At 41.1% G+C, this 21,529-nt stretch overlaps 1 protein-coding gene across 1 annotated transcript in view; it reads left to right on the plus strand.

The window, feature by feature from the left end:
- Nucleotides 1–21,529, plus strand: part of RPH3A (rabphilin 3A) — a 395,508-nt gene that overhangs the window by 268,291 nt on the left and 105,688 nt on the right. The window contains exon 8 of the mRNA XM_089677017.1: nucleotides 6,608–6,778. Coding sequence (XP_089533143.1) covers nucleotides 6,608–6,778 — 171 coding nt within the window. The remainder of the gene's footprint in view (nucleotides 1–6,607; nucleotides 6,779–21,529) is intronic.

The raw sequence follows: 21,529 nt of genomic DNA on the forward strand, positions 1-21,529 counted from the left end.
CTGTATCTGACAGTTGAATATTAAAGAAGAACTCTCACTTCAGTTTTTCCCAGAATACAAAAGGGTGGGAGGTCTGTTTCCACTGGAGGGAAGGAAGAGGGCCCTGGCTAACATAGTAGCTAGGCTGGAGAGATAGGAACAGTGTACCATATATGGTGGGAGTGCCCAAAAATCCAAGTATTCTGGAAGACAATAATTAATTTAATAGGAATGATAACTGAAATCGATGTTAGGTTGGACCCAGAAATATGTCTCCTGCACAGTACAGACTTAACAGTGAATAAATATAAGGAATCAGGTATATGGTACTATCTTAATGCTGCAAAAGGATTGATACCCAAGTTCTGGCGGAAAGTAGAGGTGCCGAGAGAGGAAGACTGGGTAGATAGAGTGAATCAGATTAGAAAGATGGAAAAACTTTATCACATGCAGGAAGATAAGATGGAGGTTTACCATATGAAATGGGAAAAATGGGAAAAAGCTGGTTTGAATACGAAGTATAGGAAACTATAAGGAGAAATGAAGATCAAACTCTACTCGCCTTAATAGGAAGATCTGGAGAGAATACAGAGAAGGTTGACGGGGGGGGGGAAGGGAGGGTGAGGGAGGGTGAGGGATTGGGAAATAGGTTAGAAAGATTAAATAAGAAATGATTTTTGTATTTTTGTTTCTTTTTTTCTTATGTGATAATGATGGAAATATGTATTTAATTGAAAAATCAATAAATATTTAAATTAAAGAAAAAAAAAACATAGTAGCTAGGCTTTCAAAGCATGTAGTAATATGGAACAAAGATATATAGATACACTTTGACACCTGGGAGACATAGCACTGAAGAAATATTGAAGTGTGAGTTCTTTTTTAAATAGTTAACACTGGAGATGAATGCTGCATCCTGAAGGTGGCAATATTAATCAGTAGGCTGAGACTTTCATTTTTTCCAATAGAGCTTTCAGCCTGCATGTTATTACTGTGTCAGAGCGGACATTATTTGAAATGATTGGTTCCTGATCAGCAGTGAAGTCCACAGAGACTGAGCAAAGAGAGTGAAAGATAGGGGAGGTAGAGAGTGAACTAATTCCACTCTAAAGAGTGAAGACAGCAACAGAACCTCTCAAGGACTTGGATGAGAGAAGTGGTAGAGCACAAGCTAAATAATGACCAGAGAGAAATAGGAGGTACAATGTGAGGGGATTAAATAATGGGAAAGAGAGATAGAGAGAAGGTAGAGCACAAGCTGATCTAGGATGGGAGAGAGAGCTAGAGAGGAGGTAGAGCGTGTGCTAATCCAGGATGAGAGATAGGAGGTAGAGTGCAAGATGATCTAGGAAAAGAGAGAGAGATAGAGAGGAGGTAGAACGTGAGCTGATCTAGGACAAGAGAGAGTGCTAGAGAGGAGGTAGAGAGTGAGCTGATCTAGGTTGAGAGAGAGAGATAGGGAGAGAGATGGAGAGGAGGTAGAGTGTGTGCTAATCTAGGATGAGAGAGAAATAGAGAGGAGGTAGAGCGCGGGATGATCTAGGAAAAGAGAGACAGAGGGGGTAGAACGTGAGCTGATCTAGGACAGAAGAAAGATAGAGAGGAGGTAGAACATGTGCTAATCTAGGATAAGACAGAGATTGAGAGGAGGTAGATCGTGAGTTAATCTAGAATGACAGAGAGAGATAGAGAGGAGGTAGACCGTGATCTAATCTAGGATGAGCGAGATAGAGAGGAGGTAGAGCTCGGGATGATCTAGGACAAGAGAGAGAGCTAGAGAGGAGGTAGAGCATGAGTTGATCTAGGATGAGAGAGAGAGATAGGGAGAGAGGTGGTAGAACATGAGCTGATTTAGGACAAGAGAGAGAGAGAGGAGGTAGAGCATGTGACAATCTAAGATAAGAGAGAGATAGAGAGGAGGTAGAGCATGTGACAATCTAAGATAAGAGAGAGATTGGGAGGAGGTAGAGTGTGAGCTAATCTAGGATGAGAGAGAGATAGAGAGAAGATAGCCGGTGAGCTAATCTAGGATGAGAAAGATAGAGAGGAGGTAAAGCTTGGGGGGGGGGGGGAGAAGAGAGAGAGAAATACAAAAAAAAACAAAAAACACAACAACATCAGTATAGTTAGTAGGGCTGAAGAATACCCATCTAGTCAAAACCTCATGTCTGTAGGATTAGATTTTCTGGCAGGTTTTAGTGCCATTAGAGGCTCTGACTTATGTTACTGTCTGGCAAAAAGGTTAACCCCAGGTCAGGTTATGAGGGGAAATCTCTTTAACAGCAGAAGAAAGATTGCTCTTTTTAAAATTGGGTAAGGGAATGCTAGAATCTCTGTTTGCTTTTTTGGTCTGTTTCCCAGGAGCAGATTTTCAGTCATTTCTTGTCTGGTAAAAGGTTGTCTCCAGAATAAAAACTGAGAGGAAATCTCTTTAAACAAATCCCGGATAGCAATAAAATCTGGTAGGGATTCTAACGTTTCCCCATTCTATTCAAAACTAGGTATTCGGTATAGATATACCGTACTTTACATCTACTAGCTGCTGTAAATTATTAGTGATTGCATTGTTATAAAATAGCCAACAAAATATTTTACATCACAGAAACCGTTTTCTAAATAAAACACTTAAATTAAGGAATTGATGTAGTCTGCATTTAACATTCATAAAAAGTGCTATAATTTAAAGTACAAACTTATTTGAACTAATTATTTTATAATTAATCACATTTGTCATGTGCATCCCAGGCAGCTCATTTGCATGTGTCTATGGAAGTAAGAATATGTGTTGTGTATGTTTAATTAGCTGTCATGCTCCTGAAAGAGCTTTAATTCACTTTCTAGAATTGTTTTAGATAGAGACCCTCCCAGAACTTTGCAGTCACATTATGGATGTCTGTTTTCTTACAGAACAAATGAGTGCTCAATTAATTCCCTAGATCTTTGTCTGCCTGTATGTTTCAGAGCATTTAGATTTCATTAAATCAAACAGAGACTGACGCTTTCACAGTACTTCACACTACGCTACATAAGATGTAATGAACTGGGATATAATTATTATACTGATGGAAAACTGTAAGCTGACCAACCATATTGAAGATGCTTTCTACAAGCCGTTCAAGATATGCCTGTTCTTGAAAACATAACTGTCGCTAAGTCCTGCTTTGGCATCGTGACAGTATCTCCAAAAATGTCATTTTGTGATTACATGTAATTTTTTTTTCTTAAATGATCGGGGAAGTGATATCACTGCTACCATGGGTTTCCGAAACAGCCAACTTCTGTGCTGGCTGTGGAGGAGCAAAAATCCACAAGAGAGGGCAGGTAAGATGAGTATAAGTGGATTGGGGGATGTGCTTTGCACAGACACCATCGTTTTGTCCTACAAAGACATACCGACAGTATCTACAAAAAATGATATTGCCATTATATACAATATATAATGTTTTTTTTCCTTAATTGAGTTTGATAAAGGTTTTTAAAGTAAGTTTGCCAAGATAGAAATAAGGAGACAAGCACTGCTGTTTCCTGGTAATTATCGTGACCGACTATCTTCAATTCTTTGTGAACTTTTTTTGGAGGAGAAGTCAGCATTGGCAGATTATCACACCTCTACTATAGTGGGATTTTTCGGTAAAGTGATAGATTACGTTAATAACTCCCCCCACCTCCCCACTCCCCATTCACCCCTGCTGATATTTCCCTTTTTCCAGGGCTGTCTTAATGCATGGGCACCCCTTGGCACTGCCCAGGGGCCCCAGGTGCATGGGGGCCCCGTGATAATTTTGTTTTACATCATACTTGCCAACTGTCCCAGATTTGCTGGCACAGCCGCACTTATTACTAATTTTCCCAGGATGGCTGGTTTGATTTATTTAGACTTTGATTTATGACATATTTTCTTATTGCTTAAAATTGCTTTTATTAAACGTACCAATAAATATATTTTTAATTCTATCAACTATTTATACTTTAATTCTTGGGAGTAGATGTGTAAATTGGGACAGCCTGGTAGGGGCCCCAGAGCGTTATTTTGCCCAGGGACCCATGATGCTATTAAGACGGCGCTGCCTTCCCCATGCTTCCTCGGTACTCTTATCCATTTTTCAGAGCTCCATCTATCTATAGGACCATATGACCAGCTTTCCTAGTGTGCAGTATTAGGGCCTGAGCAGATAATCTTCAGGCCAGATCCTGTCATGTGGGGGATTGAGGAAGGTCATTACCCTTTGTAAACTCTGCGCTGACCAACATGACGTTTACACAGAAGTCAGATTCATGGCTCCAGCAGGTGAACAATGCAATGGGGAATCACAGAGAAGGCTCTCTTCCTATCTATCCCAGTGCTCCTTCAGTGTTACCTATAGCGCTGCCACCTCCCCCTCTCTCCCCCTCTCTGTTGGGGTCCCTCAAGGCTCTGACCTCGGGCCCCATCTCTTCTCCATCTACACCTCCTCTCTTGGCCAGCTGATACACTCCCACGACTTCAATTACCATCTCTACGCTGATGACATGCAAATCTATCTCTCTACCCCTCGCCTCACCCCTTCAGTCTCCGCCCCAATCACTTGCCTACTGAACGACATATCAGATTGGATGTCACTCCACTTCCTCAAATTAAACCTTTCCAAAACCGAGCTCCTAGTTTTCCCCTCAGCCCGCGCCCCCCCCCATCCTCTCCATCACGACCAACAACACCACTATCAGTCCCACCCAGCAAGCCAAAGTTCTAGGTGTCATTCTAGCCTCCGATCTGTCCTTCCAGCCCCATGTCCAATCGCTGGCAAATTCATGCAGACTCCACCTCCGCAACATCCCCAAAATACGTCCGTTCCTAACCCCAGAAACTACTAAGCAACTCATTCACTCCCTTATTATTTCATGACTTGACTACTGTAACTCCCTCCTCACCGGCTTACCTCGTCACAGGCTATCCCCGCTTCAGTCTATCCTTAATTCTGCGGCCAGACTCATCCACCTTACCGACCTCTCCGTATCCACCACCTCCCTCTGCCATTCCCTCCACTGGCTTCCGATTGCCCAGCGCATAAAATTCAAATTGCTAACATTGACATACAAAGCTATCCATAATACTGCCCCAAACTACATCACCGACCTGATATCCAAATACCACCCAACACGTACTCTTCGCTCCTCACAAGACCTCCTACTCTCTAGCTCCCTGGTCTCCTCCTCCCATTCCCGGCTCCAGGACTTCTCCAGGGCTTCCCCCATCCTCTGCAACTCACTACCCCAATCCATCAGACTGTCACCCACCCTCCTCACCTTTAGGCGCACCCTGAAAACCCATCTCTTCAGGGAAGCCTACCCCGCCCTCACCTAACTGCCGATCTCCTCCACTCCTCTTACCACTCCATCCCCCACAGCCATTTCCTCCTGTACCGCTATCCCCTTCCTCCTAGATTGTAAGCTCCAAGGAGCAGGGCCCTCGAACCCCTCGTGTATTGTGTTATTGTACTGTCTCATGTATTGTCTCCCATTGTAATGTACAGCACTGAGCAAACTTTTTGCGCTATATAAATACTGAATAATAATAATAATAAGGTAAGTATCAGTAGGGGACATTTGTTTAGATTGCTCTGCATGGACAAAGTTAAAATGAGAATTCAAATTTAAAGGCCAAGTCTTATCTTTTTACAATATTTCACCCATATTTAGGGGGAAACATGTAACATTGTGCCAAGCCCCCTGGAGGCAGAAATTTTCACGCTGAGAAATTGCCAGTTTTCCCCTTTGGTGATGAGTAAATCCTCAGTGTCTTCAGCCTGCCTTTCAGCTAGCTCTCCATTTGGCAGCATAGCAGTCTTTTACTCAAGCCACAACTGATGGTTCTGACACTAGGCCAATCAGAACTCTGCAAGCAGGCTGCACAGAGCGATTTGGAAAGCACTATCTATTACCCAAGCAAGCACACATACATCACTTAATTTTATTTATTACTTGGGTTGTTTACACTGTTGCCTTGAATGGCTATGCTTGGTGCAACATGACCCAAGGTCTTCTCTATGCTTTATGCCTGTCACACTCCTTTCTTGTCATTAATCAAGGAAATCTGTATGACACTTTATGGGTTTTCATAAAAAGATACAGTATATACATCTTTGTAAGCAGTAGGTTATAGTGGCCTGAGGTAAATTAATAAAAGCGCACCATGCTGTAATATTCCAATTTGATTTCTCCTCACTGCCATCAGATCAGTTATATGGTTTTTGATTGGTTGGTAAGGTTACTGCATTTTGCAAGTCAACAGTGTGCTTTGCCCTCCTATAAACTTGTTTATACTCGCTACTGTTGATATAATTCACTGTAATTTCATCAGGGGTCAAGAAACCTCCTGGTTTTTGCAGACATCATGCAGGACAAGCTGCTAATGAAGTCTATCATATCACTGCCATGAGTAAAGCCAGCAAGCAGTGTTTATATCATAGCTTAGAATTTCTCTCTAGAGAATCAGACATCTGTTCCATTGCTTCAGTAAAAACCATCGCAGAATGTACAATTAAGGAAACTGTTAGTGGCTAGTTTTGGATTGATTCATGGTGTATTTGGCAAGATGTTATTAGGAAATTTACTGCATTAGTGATGCTAAAATAAATTTGTCTACCTTCAGGCACTGAATCAGCTGTGGCTCCATCTGCAAGAGGGAGCTGCCCTCCACCTACTCGTAAGCAATCTGAGACGAGAATGGCCCCAAGTGGTGGAGATTATGCTGGAGCTGACCAAGAGGGAAGAGATTATTCTTACAACACTGCAGACAGCGAAGTGAACAGAAGCCCTGGAGGTTTGCCAATCTTTTTATTTCTACTCAGGGATTACATGTGATTTCTAGATGTTTTTAGAGGGAAATTAAAAAAAAGTTTGACTTGGCTTTAAAAACATTTATAACATAGGCCTATGTGCTGCATGATTGTTTGTTATAATCAGTTTGATTTAGGTAGTCTCACTACCTTAAAAAGTTCATGGAATACATAACTACTTTTAGGCTTCATGTACATGAGCAGCTGCTAAACTGAGCTGATCCTGAGCTGATGCAGAGCTGATCCTGAGCTTCACTGTAGTATGACCCATGTGAACGAAGCCTTAGGCCTTCTTTACACTTACAATTGGGGGGGTAGGAAAAATGCGCCATCGAGCTGCATTTCTGCTGTTCGTCAACCACCCCTCATAAGCTACGGAGCAAGGTGTTTACATGTTGCAGCTACAATGCTTTGCACCTGTGGCAAAGTTGATGTGACTTGTAGCGGTGCCACCTTCCGAATACTACACATTCAATCAATAGAAAGCACCGCAAAGGCCCTGCAATGCACACGTTTGCAGCATATTTGTCATAAAAAATGGGGTTAAAACAGGTGGTGGGGAGGCCTTGAATTGCTTTCTTACTGCCTGTCAGTAGCCTCTGGAAAGCAATCCTAATTTGGATGGGGCTTCAGTGGCAAGGAAAATTTAGATGCATGAATAAATCTACTCTTTTTTTTTACATTTTTTAAAATATTTTTGCATATTTTTTCAGGGGGGCATTGGAGAGACATCAGTTGTCTAAACAGGCCCCTAATGTCTCTTTTTTAATACAGAGAAAGGGACTGAAGACAGTCCCTTTCTCTGCAACCTGAACTGCACTGTAATGAATGAGATAGAAGTCTGTATAGAGACTCTTATTCATTCACAAACTGACACATAGTAAACACAGTTGTGTTGTGTATACTATGTTGATCACAGTTGTGCTGTGATCGCTTCTGATTGCTGTGTTCATTCAGGAAAGAAAAGGGGATGGTAAACAGTCAGCGGAAGGGGTGGAGGGAAAGCCGCTGCATAGGGGGTCACCAGGGATCGGTGACTCAGGTGCGCTGAACAGGAGGGGTCTCAACAGGAGGGGGGAGTATTTAACAATGGAATTTTCATCAGGAGAGGCAGCGGTGGGAAGTTAGATCTGTGTGAATCCGTGCTGGCGGGGGAGGCTGATTCTGGGGGGGGGGATTGGTGCGGGGGGAGACTAGTGGTGGAGACAGGGGACAGTGGGGGGGGGCAGCGCAGGCATTTTAGGTAATGCAGGAGGGGAGGATGCAGTGGATGGGAGGTAGAGAGGCGGCTGTGGTGGTATTTGTCACTTCGGCCTGCTGGAAGCAGTGCTGTAGGTCCGTACGCCAGATGGGCCTGGCAGCGAAAGGGTTAAGGACAGGTTGTCGTACCATGGAATAATTGATGCAGACAACTTTTAGTACTGCTTGTGGTCACTTGGTATCATTTCTTGTAATCCTGGGGATATAGTTTAATACCTGTCCGACTTCTTCATAAACCCAGGATTCTTTATAACAGTTTGTGGGCAGCGCGACAAATTTTGGCCTACCTGTAATGTTTATTGCTTTCTAATATTGCTGTAAGGTAGTAGCATGTTCATTTGCATGGTCTTTATGCCTACGTTTAGGCCCTATCATAAGTGTTGTGGAACTTGCTTAACCAGGATCTTGCATTGTGAAAGTATAGCCAAGCTAGCATATGGATGCAAGAGTGAGTTTCAGAACTATTTTTAGGGGTTAATTCCCTAGTCTTTTTTTCAGCTACTTACAACCATTTATTTAGAAAAAATTACAGCTCTCTATGAGCTGTCGTTATATTTAAGTTGATTATATTTCATAATTTAAAACCTTTGTATCTCATTTTGAAGTGCTACTTGAACAGGCTGCCTGTGTACCTGTGTAGCCTGTTCATTACCTAAAAGATCAAAGGGGTATGGGCAGTGTCGGAGGAATATGGGTAACAAATGCCCTGATTATTTTAACCCTGTTCAAAGTGAAAAGATGCTTAAATGTAACCACCTGACCTCTGTATGCTTTTTCTTCATAAATTTAGGCCAAAATGTATTGTGCTACATATCTTTAGTAAAAAAAAAAAAATCCAAATCCATGTATAATAATTGGTTTGTACGAAAGTGTCTACAAAGAATGGTATATATACTGGAATTTACACAGCTATGATTCTATGCTGGTAATGGCGGTGATCAGTAACTTATAGTAGGACTGTGATAGTGTGGCGGGGAATCTGGCTCTAGCTGATGCTGGCTGGGAGGTACACTGACTGACATTGAGATTAATAGTGACACTAATACAGTGATCAGTGCTAGTATTGTACACTGTTACTGTACTAATGACAGTGATTGGGAAGGGGTTAACATCTAGGGGCAATCATGAGTTGCAATCACAGTTTAAACGTGGAGTGGGATGTTAACACATTTATTAACAATAGTTAGTGAACAAGCATAATTATTATAGGGTTTTCTCCCTGTTTTTGCATTGTTTGCCTTTTTTTTTTGTCAGATTCTAGTGCTTTTTATTTGTTTTTAAGAATATTTTTTTTATTTCTAATTTTATGCATAGTTTAGAATTCATGATACGTTCTTGTATTTTTATTGGTAATTCATCTTCTGCAACAAGGAAACATTGGAATAGGTTTTATTTTTATGCATTTTTTCATCAATTGGGCGTCATGTTAACATGACTTTTATTTTTAATATCAGTTTTATTGGTAATTCCATTTTTGACCACAAGATGACATTGTATATGCTAGCAGATTCACTCTGTGGGCACTATTAGTTTAGTTCCCTTACTTAAGATGGCGCCTTGTTTGTTTGTGTTTATTTCCTGTTTTTCCTTTTCTGTTCTGATCTCTCCTTCTCTTGATTGAGAGGTGATATCTATATAAGATATACAGCTTCCAACAGTCTTCATACCCTTGATAATGTCACTTATGATGAAATGCGTCGGGTGGAGCCGGAGGCCCTCACGTCATGTACTTGCGCATGATTGCTCCTGCATTTGGTGGAACATTGGCGAATGGAGCTTTATTTAGAATACCTGTATACAAGAACTTCATGTGAGTTTTATACCTTCCTTTTAATAAACATTTTATCGGATTCACACTATAGGAGCCTTCTCTTTTCTACCTTATGTGAGTGTCATGTCAATATTAGCCGTTCATGGGAGAAGAGTTGGTGTTGAGTCTCTTATCTGCTGATGATTGGTTGGAAGCTATTGCTTCAGTCTATGAAAGCTTTTGTTGACTTCTCTTATGAGGGTCACAGGGCTTTTGGTAAGCCTTTTAATTTACTGGTGATTCGCACATGGTGATTCCATTTACACGAGATTGGGGCAGAGGATCATCAATTTACTCACTATTTCATGCACTGGGTGGCAGTCATCCACATCCTATGGACTTTTTGTCATTTTTTTTTTTTATTATTTATGTACTTACTATTTAGCGATGCACAGTTTTGTTATAGAATCAAAAGTCGTGTGCTTAAGAATGTGTAATGTGTGTAATATGGGCTGTTTTTACTCTATATAGCTGTTTCTTTTCCCCAGCTTTGCAGGGATAAAAAACAGCCATATACATACAGGTGTCCCTGTACATAGAGTTCTGTGTTTTGTAAACATAGATCTCTGTGTGTGATTGGACACAGCCAATCAGCTGACCTCAGCCAAAATCATTGGCTGAAATCAGCTGCTAAACTCATGCAGTGTCCAAACACAGCACAGGTCAGCAGAAGTTGCACATACATGTGTGCCCGCAGACCCAGAAGAGGGCAGGTGTGTGTATGTGTGTATATATATATATATATGTGCGTATATATGTACTGTATGTGTGTGTGTATGTATGTATGTATATATATATATATATATATATATATATATGAAATAAGTATTTGATCCCCTGCTGATTTTGAATGTTTGCCCACTCACAAAGAAATGATCAGTCTAAAAATCGAATGGTAGGTGTATTGTAACACAGAGACAGAATAGCAATAAAAAATTCAAAACAAATTATGCACTGATTCGCATGTTCATATATATAGGACCGTGCCTTCCCCTGCCACCCTGTTGCAGTTAATAAACAATGGTGGAGAGGCAAGTTGTCAAAGACTTTAGGATTGGATTGGACATACTGGTGCTAGTTAAGCCACTTTTAAAACCAGAACTAAAGTGTAAAAAACTAAAATTTCAAGCAGGCAGGTCTTTATCTAACGGTCTTTAACTGCCTTTTCTGCAATAAAACAAACTTACCTGGCTTTTGGCAGTCTTATTTAGAACATACCCTGAACTGCCCATGCAAAGCTCAGTATGCATTCTTGGTTAACCTTGATGCTGAAATTAATGAACTCTTGTGTGCATGCCAAAGACCCACAGCATGCAATGTTGTTAAGCATTAAAAAAGATGTTTTTCTGCATTCTGGTAATGGGGAAATGTGTTTGTTGTAAATTTGCACCTATGATAATCTTATCATTATTCTTCGTTAAGAAAGCTATGGGTGCTGCTAGCAGGAAATCATTTTCAACAATGTGATGTGCTGCAATGTTTACTTACCAAAGATGTTTGAGTGAACAGTTGGTACACTAATTAGAATCCATTTACATGCCGTGTATTGTCCCCGGGTATTTGGGTACATCATAACCTTGTCTGCAGCTTGTTTATGTCACTTATCTCTGATGTAGTACTAGCCAAACCGCAAAGTCATCCCTCCTAAATTACACTTTCTGTTAAATCTATTGTTGGGTGATATATGCTTTGCTTTTGCTTCAGATTCATAATAATCGTTCCATGTTGTGTTTACCGTAATCCATTTCTGTACAAAGAGTAATACGGATAGTTTAGCATATTAAAATGAACATCGTGAATAATCTAAACACATCTCTGGAGCAAAGAAATAATTTAATTTCATTGAAATTGATGCCTCTAGAGCACTAATGTGATTTAGATATATGGTACCAAATAATTTTTGAATGCCTAAATTCTTATCAATGGTATCACATGCACTTAGCTTAGTACACTACTGGCTATTTTATGATGAGTTTTTCAGTGATACAGCAGTGGTATGTACAGGTTTGGAGGAGTTTGTTGATGTTATATTACTTTTTATACAACAATGTGAACAATTTTATAAATCGTGTATTACCAAACTCAGCTCAGTCTGACTTGTGTTCCTTTGTCTCCATGACCCTCCATGCACTTCTTTTTTTTTTTTTTTACTAAAAAAGCCTAGTTATTTGGGGATTAACACACTTGGCCTCATTAATAAAAATGGTTAAAGTAACTGGAAAAAAGCCTATGGAAAAATTAAAGCTGAAGGTGATTGGAATGCATGTTTGTTTTGTTCATTTAACATAAAACAATATCCATAGCTTTAAGGAGGTACTGGACTCTGGAAGCTACACCAAAAAAAAAAGGAGGACGAGGGAAAATAGAATAGTCATCATCATTGCTTGTGGCCTCCCTGCAGTATGGTATGTTTGCCAGGGAAAGTCCCTATTTTGAGGGGGTCTGTCCCTGACAAACAAACACCCTTGGTAAAATCCCTGGTGGGAAACTCCAACAGTTTGACCTGCACTGTGCAGGTGTCACAGCCACCCTAATATGAACCTACTGGATCCTATAGCCAATTGCAAATTACAGTTGTTGGGTGGTGGGTTGGATTTTCCTTTCTGAAAATCCAGCTTGCACCCTGAGTATTACCTTGCATGCACAATTGGCTAAAGAGTCCCTCTGCACAATATTGTGGGTGGCCACAGTGCCTGTGCAGCACAGGTCAGACTTTCCCATCAGACACTTTACAAGGATTCTTGTGTTTGGATGGGGTGAAGCCTTGGTGTTTGTACTACTGAGCAAGATAACCAAGATAACCAAGAACATAGAGATCAGTGTGCTGGATGGGAATAAACACATCTTGCCATTTCCCCAGGTTAGTGATTGTATAGATCTGGTAACTTTACACACAGTGAAACTTCTTTCTCAAAAATGGAGGACACTTTTTTGCTGCACACAAGCTCTCGAAGCTTGCACTCTGTTTAGGGATTTTCTGTTTTCCTAGTTCAGATGGAAAAGTAAAGATCAGCATATGGTCTATATGAATGTATCTATGTTGAAAAATTTTACAATGTAGATATATGTATATAGTTAAATTCAACAAGCCTTTTTGTAATAGTTATTACACACTCCTTTATCCAGTACATATATTAGCTATTCACACGGAGGTCATCACAGAGGACAAGGGGGCACTCTCTACGTCTGGAGGAAGAGAAATGTAATCTCCAAACATGGAAAGGTTTCTTCACAGTGAGAGTTGTGAAAATGTGGAATAGACTCCCTCAAGAGTTGGTTCTGGCCAGCTCAGTGGATTGCTTTAAAAAGGCCTGGATTGTTTCTTAGATACACAGAATATAACTGGATACTAACATTTATAGGTAAAGTTGATCCAGGGAATATCCGATTGCCTCTCGGGGGATCAGGAAGGATTTTTTTTCCCTGCAGGAGCAAATTCGATCTTGCTTTACTGGGTTTTTTTGCCTTCCTCTGGAAGGCATAGGATGGTGGGTATAGGATTATAACTTTTTTTTTTTTAATGGTTGAACTGGATGGACTTTTTCAGCCAGACTAACTATGTAACTATGTAATTTGCATGTAAAAGGGTCAGTCCACTGAAAGCTGATATTCTGGTTTTTGGTTGATGCTTTTAAGTTAAACCAGCTGACAATTTCATGGATTGTATTGTGAAATCTTTATGCATGAATTCCGAGGTCGGGACACCTGTTGTGACCATTATGCAGGTTTTCTTTTGGTTATTGTGTTTAAATTTTTTTTTATATTCCCAGGCCTACAGGACCAGAACTGGGAATTGTGGCAGGACTATCTTATTGTTGAGGTATTCAAGACATATAAAAAGACAGGCGCTGACTCAGCTTAGCAGGTTCCATATATAACCTCTGAGTCTTGTGAAACTAGCAAGTAACAAGATGTCATTTAGACAGACTTGAGCACCAACACAGGGAAAATCCTGAAGGATATTTTCATTGTGATAAATCACCGGAGGAATGCCCAGATTACATTCAGAGCTATGTGTTTTATCTTTAAAGGATCACTTAGCATAAGTGACATAATATTCATAACAAGGTTTATGTAAAAGAGGATTTAATAACGTTTGTTGTAAGGAATCTTGAAACTGAATTGAAATTTGAAGTTTAATAGGATTATTTTTGTGGTGTTTAGTTGCCTATCCAGTGTTTCTTAATTGCTGTTACAGAAGTCAGTTTTATTTTAGATATCTACTTTCTGATATCAGTGGTGGACTCTCTGCCATGACTATACCAAATCTAATTGGGCAATTGAGATGCTGCACTGCCACTCCTAAACTGTGAGACACTGGTTGAAAATATGATATTGTATGTGATTGAAAATCAATAACAGAGTGGTATGTGGTGTTGCAATACACCTCCCTCTACGATGTATGATCATGTAATCTCAACTCTAAAGGTGACATATTGCAATAGTGCGTATCATAGATCAATATGCCTATCTCATAAGTAAATGTGTTAGTACAAACGATATAGGATGGTGCTACAATACACCTCCCCCCCAAGGGAAAACATATGCAACCCTTTTGTGGTAAAAATTAAAATTACATATATTGTTTGTGATATAATTCATGCATGAAACCAAAAATTCAATGACCTAGAGCAGAGGATCAAATTTCAGTTTATGTAGGTATGAGCACTTCTGGATGAATCGTTAATGATTCCTAAGGGTTAGTAGGCGTTGCATATTATTTTTTTTCTTGACTAGGCATAGAATCTACTGAATGTGGAAAAGCATATAAACTACTAAGCAATGCAGACCTGAATTCAGATTACCACTTTCTGCACATGGCCATTTAAAATATCCCTAGGGAATTTGTGAATTCTCAGAAAAATTCTGTTTGTCTGCCATTTCTATATTAGTGTAAGAAATGCCTCCGTGTACTCAACTGAGAGAGCATTACTATGGAAACAGGCTTACACATGGGTATATATTAAAGTGAGGACTTGGAAACCAAATAAATACTATACATAATTATGGAAAAAAACAAAGCTAATCCTTACAATGGACGGTGACCAGCCATTGCCTAACCAGTGTCACAGTGTAGGCAGTTATTTTGTAAAGTTAGAATCATTTTAGTTTCAGTTTTAGAAGCCGGAAACTTTGTTTGATCCATTCTTTTCTAAGAAATAAACATATTGCAGATTATCTGTCAATGACCTGTGTAAATGTATGCTGTTTTAAATTCAATGATTTTCATTGGAAGTTATAAGTGAGACTATGGGGGCATGTCAAAAAAGTATGTCAGCATTTTTTCTACTTTATACTTGAGGCCTTGACAACTTTTGGATAGTGACAGTGTGGTTTCAAAGTTGTAAATACAAAGACCTTATGAAGTCTAGACATGACTAGGTTAAGAGGTGGGTAGGAAGGACAGGAGAGGGTTAAGACAAAAAAAAAAGGTGAGTGTTAGAAAATGGGCAGGTTACCTGATTGGTGTTGGGTGTGCAGGGTGGGGTCTTTGACACCATTGGGTGTGGTTGTGGGGGTCATCCAATTCAGTCCAGGAGCAGCCTTATGTAATGTGTTGGTGGAGTTTAGTGTAGTTAGTGGTGTGTTAGGAGACAATGTAGTATAGTGCGGTGTTGTGAAGAGCAGAGTAGTGGTGTCAGTGTTTTTTAAAGCACTTCTGCATCACCGCTGTTCCCATTTTTTTTTTCTTTGTTAAATTTTTTTTTTAATATTTTTGGAGCATCTGCTTCTGTTGCTGCATCATTAATGTTCCTCCTTCTAAAATATTTAGGGCATAATTGCTGTTCCCCCTTCTGCATTGCTGGTGTTCCTTCTTCTGTGTCAGCATTGGTTCCCCCTTTTGTTTTTTACTTTCTGAATTTTTTTTTTAAGGTTTTTTTTTTTTTTTTTTGCTGCAGCAGTTGTTCCCTTTTTGGCTTTCTGAATTTATTTATTTTTTTCCAGCAGCAGCAAGCAAATTTTATCCATAATTGCTGTACCTCTTTCTGAGTCGCAGGTGTTCTTTCTTCTGCGTCACTTATTTTTTTACAATTATTTTATTTTAATTTAATTTTATTTTGGTTTATAGTGCACCAAGCACAAACGTATTGCACCCAAGCTATAAAATCACATCTTGCAAAAAATCCCCATCATGTCCGAAAGGCCAACAAGGAGAGGCAGATGCTTGCAGGCAACTAAAAGAGGGAAATCAGCCTCTGTGTCCACAGTAAAAAGTGATGGTCGTGGACATGGTTTATCCTCTACAGGCAGGGCACGCTTGTCCTTTTTCTCCAGTGCTGGCCGTGTTATTTGGCCACAATATGCAGAAGAAGTGGTGGAGTGGATAGCTAAGCCATCTTCATCCTCTTCATCCTTTTTCACCCAGGCTCATTCTAGTTTGCCTTCCACCACAACTGCCAAAATGGCCTTTTCCATAGATTCCTTGTCCATGGCTAGTCCTTCCATAGCCCCACCATCATGCATGGAGGAGCCACCTGAATTATTCAATCAGTGTCAGTACCATGCTGCTGTAGGATGCACAGCAATCTGAATGCTCCGATGTTGGTTTCAAGGTTGAGGAAGGGAGGGACGTGAGCATAGAGAGTCGGGGGGTGCCAATGACGGTCAAAAAATTGTCAGTCATGTTCTCTCTGCTGCAGCATACTGCCAAGTTGGAGAGGAGGGAGGGAATGATGAGGTCACTGACTTTACTTTGGTGCCTGAGAGAACAGAGGAGGAAAGTGAGAAGGAGGAACAACTGCAATGAGGCAGGATGTCCTCCAGGGGCAGGAGTAAGGGCAGCCACCCCATTGCATCACACGCCAGAGCTCCACAGGTGCAGGGCACTTCTGACTCCTCGCTGATATCCAAAAGTTCATTGGTGTGGGCTTTTTTCAACACCCATGCAGCAGACCACAGTGTTACTATTTGCAATCTCTGTCTAAAGCAGATCAAGTATGGCCAAAACACCAGCCGCTTGGCACTACATGCTTGACAAGTCATATAATAACCTGCCATTCAGCCTGTAGGCAACAGGACCTGAAAGACCCACATCATAAAAAAGTGTAGATTTCTCCTAGCTACTCATCTGGGATTTCTATCCCTACTATAGTACCTCAAGTCTTCTCAACCGTCTCCACTGAGAGGGGTGATAGTATAGCAATGGGTGCCACAGATCCTTGCCCCCAATCTGCTAGCAGTACACCACTTGTTGATTTTACCAGGCAAATTGCACTACCACAGTTGCTGAACTGTAAAAAAAAACTGTCCCACTCATCCACATGCTCAGCATCTAAATGCTAGCTTGGCCAAATTTCTAGCTTTACAACTGCTGCCTTTCCATCAGGTGGACTCTGCCTCTTTCTGTGAATCTGCAGAATGTGCTGTACCACAGTGGCAAGTTCTGAAAAGAAATTTCTTTTCATGTAAGGCCATTCCAACTCTGAACCATCATGTGGAAGGCTTTTTTGACCTCGTTGGACAGGGTGGTCAGCAGTAAGGTCTACATTACTGCTGACACATGGTCCAGCAGGCATGGTCAGGGACCGTATGTTTCCTTTATGGCTTACTGGGTAACTCCACTGGCAGCTGGGATGGATGCAGGACAGGGTTCAGTGCTGGATCTTGTTCCACCACCATGACTCAAAAAAGCCAGTGGTGATTCTGCCATATCAGTTTGCTCCACCCCCTCCTCTTACTCTTCCTTTTCCGCTATAGCTTCTACTGCTGAATTGTCCTTTGAACCAGCAGTGGTCCCTAAGCGTTTAAGCTGCTATGCAAACAGTCAGGCTAAAAAATGCCATGCAGCATGGTGGTGGTAGTGTCATGGCGTGGGCATGTATGGCTGCCAATGGAACTGGTTCTCTTGTATTTATTGATGGTGCGACTGCTGACAAAAGCAGCAGGATGAATTCTGAAGTGTTTCGGGCAATATTATCTGCTCATATTCAGCCAAATGCTTCAGAACTCATTGGACGCCGCTTCACAGTGCAGATGGACAATGACCCAAAGCATACTGCAAAAGAAACCAAAGAGTTTTTTAAGGGAAAGAAGAGGAATGTTATGCAATGGCCAAGTCAATCACCTGACCTGAATCCGATTGAGCATGCATTTCACTTGCTGAAGACAAAACTGAAGGGAAAATGCCCCAAGAACAAGCAGGAACTGAAGACAGTTGCAGTAGAGGCCTGGCAGAGTATCACCAGGGATGAAACCCAGCATCTGGTGAAGTCTATGCGTTCCAGACTTCAGGCTGTAATTGACTGCAAAGGATTTGCAACCAAGTATTAAAAAGTGAAAGTTTGATTTATGAATATTATTCTGTCCCATTACTTTTGGTCTCTTAACAAGTGGGAGGCACATATGCAAACTGTTGTAATTCCTACACCGTTCAACTGATTTGGATGTAAATACCCTCAAATTAAAGCTGACAGTCTGCAGTTAAAGCACATCTTGTTCGTTTCATTTCAAATCTATTGTGGTGGTGTATAGAGCCAAAAATTTTAGAATTGTGTTGATGTCCCAATATTTATGGACCTGACTGTATATGCCTTTTGACCAAGTACATTGGTTTAACGATGGTGTTTGAAAAATTAGCAAATCATTTTACTATGTTATGATTCCATATGAGGAGACAAAACAGTTAAAGGAAAACTAAAATATATTATGTCCTTTTAACAAACTGAACTTTTCACTCATGATCTTCATGGTTCTAGCGTTCACTTGTTGCCATACTCATATTAAAATAATAAATATATTACATGTAAACCATGCAAACTGTTTTCTTTACGAAGTGTGTTCTTTAGTTTAGCTCATGCCCTAGAAACTTGGCTGCAAGTCTGCCAATTAACCTACACAACCTCCTCTAGTTTGTGCTGCAGAAGATGTCATTCTTCAGCTCCCATCATAATAACTGACTGCAGCTTTGAGGGAACATTGCTGTTCTTCAGAACAATAAAGGTATAGAGGAATGCTACCATTTCTTCAGTCATACAAAATGCCTAAGGGAAAAGTACAGAATCCTGAGAAGCAAGAGCTTGCTAATGGAGTTCACAGAAAGTACTCCTTTCTCTATGACAAAAGACAAGCATGTAGATGGTTTTACCATTTATTAGATTATAAAAACACATTGACGTGTTGGTAATATATACATGCTTATTTATGTCAACCATACTTTCTGAGCTTCAATATAAGCCTCACCTAAACCTATGGGTAACAGTGCTTAGCAAACCATCAAAATGTAAATTTATATATCATGTGCAATATCATAAACCATCAATATAGAAAATTGTAGTGCATTAATAAAGTCCAGTGCAATTAATGATCAATTGAAAAGTCAGTACCAATCCTCAAACACAGTGCTTTAAAATGAACCACAAAGACAGGATAGTGCTCCACAATGTGTCCTCTCCAGCAGACCCGATGTACATAGATACCACACTGCACTCACCAGAAGGTTTTGACTTCTTGTGTGAACAAGAGAGTCAGAAACAACCAGGGGTGGACTGACCATTCGGGTACTCGGGCACTGCCCGAGGGCCCGGGGTCAGTAGGGGGCCCCATGAGATGCCCCTGGTACCTTTCATAGGCTGTTTTGGGTGTGGTTTGAGTGCGGACGAGGACACGGGCCCCATGATCCCCTATTGCCCGGGGGCCCCATGAGTTGTCAGTCCGCCCCTGGAAACAACCTATATTGTTCTATCCTGGGTGCTGTGGCTTCTGTGTACTCCAAAAAGGCTCTATCCTGCTGTTCTCCCAGTTTTTAGTGGTTATCCCAGCTAAGTTAAAAAAAATGCTCTATATTCAATAATATGGAAGAAGTAAAAGAATCCTACTGCATTAAGTGAAAGAACCGATTGTTTATTAAAAATACAAAAGAAATTAACTTACATATTCACCAGCAATGTTAGCCTTAGAATACCATCAGTTTCCCTAATTAAAGATGGCCACCATGTATTTCTGGTGGCAGAAGTGTAATCAAACCGGACGTTATCGCCGAGCATGTTTCGTCATAGGAAATTATGGCATGGTGTTTTGTTTTTTTTTTTTTCCTGGCTCATAAAAAGCAGAATATCAGGGGACCACACCCAGGAAGGAGCCTGACCATGGCTTGCAGTAGGAGCTTGATGTGAGGTCTCCTGACTCCCAAGCACCTCCAGTGTCCTGCCGAGAAGGGGAGAGATGTGCAGGAAGCCCTGGAGAGACTAGCCGGGGAGAGGGGGGGCCGGCCTGGCATGGACCGAGGACCTCCGGGAGTGGCGGCCATCACGGCGGGTCTTCCTGTGCTCTCAGCCCGATGCTGTGTGTTCCCCAGAGCTCAGTGGACGCCGGGCAATCAGGTGATCTGCCGCAAGGGATCTCTGGGAGGCAGAGGAGCAAGCCAGCATTTCTTGGAGCAAGGGAGACGACGGCTCTCTTCCTCCTGCTCACAGGACTGTGGCAGCTGGAGACACGCGGAAACGGACTGGGTGAACCCCCCCTGCAATCCACTCATTGTGTGAGGGGAATGTCAACTGCAATGTTCCCCAGAAGAGAGTACCTGGAGCCGCCTCACCCCTCACTTGGAGTAAAGGAAGAGATGTCCTAAAGTGCGGGAAATGTTTTCTCAGATAAGTCTAGACTTTACATATATCAGAGATCTTACATAGGTGAAAAGCCATATGTCTGTCCTGAGTGTGGGAAATACTTTTCAGTGAAGCTTAGTCTTCACACACATCAGAGATCTTACACGGAGCAGAAGTTGCATACCTGTCCGGAGTGTGGGAAATGTTTTTCATGTAAGTCCTATTTTTATATATACCAGTGATAACACAAGAGGGAGCAGCCATACCCTTGTTCAGAGTGCGGGAAATGTTTTTCACAGAAGTCCAGCCTGCATATATATCAGAGACCTCACATGAGGAAGATGCTATATCCCTGGTCTAAGTGTGGGAAATGTTTTCTCAGATAAGTCTAGACTTGAACATTTATCAGAGATCTTACACAGGTGAAAAGCCATATGTCTGTCCTGAGTGTGGGAAATACTTTTCAGTGTAGCCTAGTCTTCACACACATCAGAGATCTTACACGGAGTAGAAGTTGTATACTTGTTCGGAGTGCGGGAAATGTTTTTCAGAGAAGCCCTTTTATTCATATATGACAGATCTCATACGGGGGAAAAGCAGTATTGGGGATAAGAGCGGCAAAAGTACTGAGATTAATATATTGCATGGGAACTGAACTGTATGTATTGAACTATATGTTGAAACTGAGGAGGGGTTCACCCAGGGGGTCTTAGAGGAAAATCAGAAGGAGGACAATGTAAAACAGATAAAGACCTAGAAGAAGAGGACCAAGGTAGATCAGTTCGGGAGTGGGGGGAGAGAAAAAGGAAGAAAAGAACTGAGAGGTGGATACCCATGGAAGACAACAAACTTTGATATCAAATCAAAAATCCCCCCCCCCCCCAACCAGAACTGCGGAAAATTTAAATAGTCCCTGACATCATGAAAAACAAAGTATCAAAGGGAGGAGGGTCTAAGGCTTCCCAAACAGGGTCAATTAAAAATATATACCCTCACAGGAGAAGCAGACTCCTGAGAGACAACAGGGAATAAGTGTAAGAGGTGAGAGGGAAAACAACGGGGAATGTTCCAGACTATCCCTGGGAATAGCTAAAAGTAGTCAACATATGGAAGAGAAGAAG

Source organism: Staurois parvus, unplaced genomic scaffold, assembly GCF_062004578.1.
Source record: "Staurois parvus isolate SC_StPar_1 unplaced genomic scaffold, SC_StPar_1.0 ptg000014l, whole genome shotgun sequence".
NCBI lineage: Eukaryota > Metazoa > Chordata > Amphibia > Anura > Ranidae > Staurois > Staurois parvus.